The sequence below is a fragment of the Panthera tigris genome, chromosome D4 (genome assembly GCF_018350195.1).
Source record: "Panthera tigris isolate Pti1 chromosome D4, P.tigris_Pti1_mat1.1, whole genome shotgun sequence".
Lineage (NCBI taxonomy): Eukaryota > Metazoa > Chordata > Mammalia > Carnivora > Felidae > Panthera > Panthera tigris.
This window is the reverse complement of record NC_056672.1, coordinates 56,903,687-56,908,251: the sequence shown is the minus strand read 5'-3', so window position 1 is coordinate 56,908,251 and position 4,565 is coordinate 56,903,687. Positions and strand designations below refer to the sequence as shown.

The following is a 4,565-nucleotide window of genomic DNA, read 5'->3' as shown; positions in this document are numbered from 1 at the left end:
CTGGGGAAACAACAAATGGAGGTCAGAGAAACCCCATCCAAAGCCAAACCCAGCCCCCAATCCTATCTCCCAGGGCTTACCATGGAGGCTTGGAGGGCAGAGCTGGAGAGGGTGGCTCCTGCAGGCTCTCCCTGGGCTCTGGCTCCCGGCGGGCACCCACTGTCTGTGCCACTAGTTGGAACATGGACTTGTCCAGGCTCAGCCAGTCAGAGGGTAGCCTAGAAGAGAGCAGCTAGAGCTCTGGCTCTGTCTGTACCCTGGCTTAGAGAGGCTCCCCAAATCCCTCCGTCTACACTATGGGATGCCGCTCACCTGTTTGCGGGCCGGGTCTCACGCTGAGCCTTTCGGGAGCCAAAGAGGTGGCCCCACTTGATGCCCCCAGGTGAAGGTTCTGAGGCTCCTTCCTCATTTTCTGCTGAGGGGGCAGTGGACCCTTCCCTCTCCCGGCTGCGCCTCAGCTCAGCCAGCACAGAATCAGGGGGGCTCCCCATCCAGAAGGGCCAGCCCCTATCCCGGCCAAGGGTCTCCTCAGGGGCAGGGCAGGCCTCCGCCCCCTCGACTACTCCCTCTCGAGGGGGTGGCCCCCCACTTCCTGACCCTTTCTTTTTCTCACTGCTGCTACTGCTGCCACCACGGGGGAACCTAGAGCACTCAGCTGAGCCATCGATGTAGACCTGGGAACTCTGCATGAGCTGGTACCACCAGCCGGCCTGCCCGCCTCGGGCCCACCTGCCACGCCCTGGGCCCCCAGCTGCCTCTGCCACCTCTTCTGTCTCCTCTTCCTCTTCATCCTCTCCACCTTCTGAGGCACCCACACCCTTCACCCGCTCCCCATGGACTGCCCTCTCCGTGTCTCCAGGGCCCTCCTGGCCCCGAGCCCGGGCCAGCTGCAATGTTGAGTGGGCGGACAGCAGTAGGTCCTGGGACACCCGCAGCAGCTCCTTGTGCTGCCGCTGCTGCTGCCCACTTTGCAGCAGCCGGTGCTGGAACAGCAAGTCGAGGCTGAAGGGCAGCAGGGCCAGGGGCTGTAGCAGCAGCAGCAGCTCCTCAAAGAGGCTAGGGCACACAGTGTGTGCTGCACTCAGGAAGCCCCACGGCTGGTAGTGGGTCTGGATGATATCTAGGGGAGAAAAGAGAGAGGCCTGAGTCACACAGAGAAGCACAGCCTGGCCTGGGGTGGGCCTTTGAGAAGCAGCCCTGGCAGAGCCACTGCATATGGCCACACAGGCTGTGTACTGTGCCCTTGGATGCACTCCAGTGGAAACGATGCCGCCTCAAGTTGTGCAGGTCGCGACCTCCAAACCCTAAGTGGCAGCCCCAAGTTCAGAGTGGAGGTGTTGGGGTTCCTAGCCACCCTGACTTCCACACTGCCTGAGTATCCTGCTGACTCCAAGGCTCTAACACAAGTAGAAGCTGGGGGAAGTTTTGGGCAGAAGCCCCGGCTTTGAGGATGAAAGTTTGTGGGGTTCCCTCCCCACCTCTAGAATCTGTAAAGAGCTGTGCCTCCCTCTTTGAGCCTCTGAGGTCTGGCCTATATTGAGTTTGCAAGAGAGAACAGTGTTCTGGGCATTACCTTCGTGGTTATAGAGGTGGTTAAACCAGAACTCCAGGGACCGGATGCTGTAGGGAAATAGGTGAAGAGAGTTGAATCTTGTGTGGATATAGCCAGATGATAAGGTACAAAGGAGATGGACATCGGGTCAGACATAGAGCAGAGGTATAGGCTGAACACCCCCCTTCTATGGCTACCTGGTTCATTTCATGTAATCTAGTTCTGGAAAGTCAGCGGGGACGTTGGGAGGGGGTGAACATGTGATTCACAAGCCAATTTCTTCCCTCTAGAAAGGAGTTAGCTTGCATAGGACCCAAGAAGTCAGGGCAGCTACTGAGTGAGAGTACAGGGTACCCATCCCAAAGGGGATGGCCTGGGCCCATACTTGAGAAAGAAAGATACTAGGATGTGGATCTCAAGATGGATTTACGGGCAGGCAGGATTTGGAAGTAGTGCTGGAATGGAGTGGATCAAAGTTTACAATATCCAAAGAACCAGATTAATTTCCAAATAAGCCAGATTATGGATTAAAAACCAGATTAAAAGCAAATGACCATGTTGGTGATCAGTGCCAGAGGGTTGTGGGTGTGGTGGGAAACCAGTGACCTACTGAGAGAGGCTATAGCTAGATGGGAGTGGCGGGGGAAGGAGGAAGGTGAGCCTGAGCCCTGGCCACAGATCCTGTGGATCCACCTGACTGTCTCAGTCTAGGGAGCTGGTTCCTCAGAAGTGGCGGAGCCTAGGGGAGAGGGCTGGTGGTTTGCAGCTCTTGTTGCCCCACACACTCACTTGAGCAGGCCAAGAATGAAGGCGTTGAAACGCATGGTGTGACTGGTGAGCTCTGGGAATTGGCTGACTTTGTTGTAGAGGCCATGCAGGACCTTGGTAGATGGGCCTGAGAGGAAGCCAGAGTTAGCAGTCACATGTCCAGTCTCTGGAACCTTAATCTCAGCCTGGAGTCCCCATCTTGCCACCCAGCACTTACCCAGCTGTGTGGAAGCCTCAACCACACTCCACGGCATGTTCTTACGTTGCCCAATGATGACATCTAGCACAAAGGCCTTGAGCCCATCCTCCAGCACAGCCTGGACCGCAGGGCACAAGTACTTCAGAACCAGGTGGCCCACATTGGGGCTCACAGAACTATTCCCCAGCTTTGCCTGTGGATGCAGTAGACAAGTACAGAGAATCATTTGAGGCCTGACCTTGGTCCTTTCTGACTCTCTTAGGCCTGAGCATGCTTCTCTTGAGATCCCCATCCCGAAGCTCCCAACTCTGGGTTCTTGGTGCAAGAGAGCAGGAGGAAGTGGTCGCACAGAATGGGTGAGGGTCAGCCGGGTAGAGCTCAGCTCTCCAGTTTCTTGCCTACCTTCACCCCAGGATCCCGGCTTGTGCCAAAATGGGCCACAATGAGGTCCACAGCAGTGTTAACTGCTTTCACCAGCCCTGCAAGTAAGAATTTGATGTGTGACAGGTTCCTAAGCAAGTCCCTGGGCAACGTGGCTGAAACGGAGCCCTCTGTGGAGAGAGGGAGGGGCTTCCACTCTTTCTCTCTGTCTCTGCACACGGATCTCAGTCTCACCGAGGACCAGTCCCTGGCCCCTTGTTTTTGCCCAGTTCTCAAGCCCTGCACTGCTTTCACCACCAGTGGATCCATCTCACCAACTGCATCTTCAAGACCTTCTTACTCCATATCCTAGATGAATCTAACTATTCATCTTCTCTGCTATGAGAAACCAGGCTAGTGGCTGCTGGAGAAAGTCCGGGGCCACTCATAACAGTGATCGACAAGGGCACTTCTTGGATGTGCGTCTCATGGTATGCCCTGCTATCCTTTCACATTGCCAAATCTTTACCCCTCTTCTCAAGCCCTTGATTCTACTTCACCTAGAGAACAGAGGCGACTGGTCATGAATTCCACATCCCTGTCCATCCAAAAGACCTAACTACATTCTACCTAACCTCCCCCAGGGCCCACTCACTCTCCATCTTGTTCAAGGTTCTTCCCTCTTCCTAGGTTTGAATCTCCCACTCTTCCTCTGCAAGGGACCTTAGCTTCATCTTTATTCCTTCTCACAGGCTCCTTCCCTTCAGCCCACAATGACGTTCAGTTCTTTTCGCATCATCTCACTGAAGCAGCTCTCTTAGTCCAGTGGTGCCTTATTTGCTAAATAGCTTAGTAGATGTCACCATTATGCTTACCGAAGCTGTTAGTCCCTGTAGTACTTGAACTGTCCCCAAGAGCACATGGCCATTTATTTATGGCAAAGTCTCCCTCACTATAAGTAGCTCTCCAAGGCAAGAGACTGAAGCCCGATTCTTAAGCATCTGATAAATGACCCTTGCGTGCTCATGCACACACACCATACACAATACACAGACTTCTACCTCTTGCCCCAATTCCTGTGCTAATTCTTTCCTAGCACGTGGAGTTCTAAAATAGGGAAATAATCTGGAAGACTAGACAGTATGGCAATGGGCACAAATAGGCACTGACAACAGAATTCCTGGCCTGAGCTGGGGGTAATATTCACCTTTTTTCTGAAGTAGGTCAATGGAAATGGCCTCTGAGTTGCCATCTGGGGACAGACAAAACTCAGCTGGAGGCTTCTCAGTCAAGGAAAAGGGGTCTTGGAAGTCAGGGCAGGTCAGCGGTAATGGCTTTACTACTTGACCTGCAAAGAAGAGAAAAATCAGTCTCAAGCAACTCTCCTAAGAGTTGCAGCTGGGTTCTGTGTTCCTTTGGGGACTGACCCCTTCTCCAGCCCTGCCAAGCTGTGGTAGAGCCTGCTCTGGGTATACTGGGGACCTGGGCCACACACCATTCATCCGGCAGTTCAGATGGCCAGCAGCACTGAAGGAGCCAGGGAATTCAAAGATGGGGTTCCTTCGGGCCAGTCGAGTTTCCTGCGGCCTTCGGTCTAGGCTCCCTGACAATCCAGGTGGCCCTAGTGGGTTCTTCCTCCTGTATTCCCGCCACTTGAGTGCTTGAGGGGACAGGTGGTTGGCTGAA

The 4,565-nt window shown here is 54.3% G+C and overlaps 1 protein-coding gene across 3 annotated transcripts in view; it reads right to left on the bottom strand.

Moving 5' to 3' along the window:
• Positions 1–4,565, bottom strand: part of RUSC2 (RUN and SH3 domain containing 2) — a 65,814-nt gene that overhangs the window by 699 nt on the left and 60,550 nt on the right. For all 3 annotated transcript variants that reach the window (XM_042963280.1, XM_042963279.1, XM_007076510.2), the window contains 8 exons: positions 4,375–4,560; positions 4,087–4,227; positions 2,922–2,998; positions 2,538–2,712; positions 2,342–2,447; positions 1,574–1,620; positions 313–1,120; positions 81–218 (listed from right to left, as the gene is read on the bottom strand). In XM_042963280.1, coding sequence (XP_042819214.1) covers positions 81–218; positions 313–1,120; positions 1,574–1,620; positions 2,342–2,447; positions 2,538–2,712; positions 2,922–2,998; positions 4,087–4,227; positions 4,375–4,560 — 1,678 coding nt within the window. The remainder of the gene's footprint in view (positions 1–80; positions 219–312; positions 1,121–1,573; positions 1,621–2,341; positions 2,448–2,537; positions 2,713–2,921; positions 2,999–4,086; positions 4,228–4,374; positions 4,561–4,565) is intronic.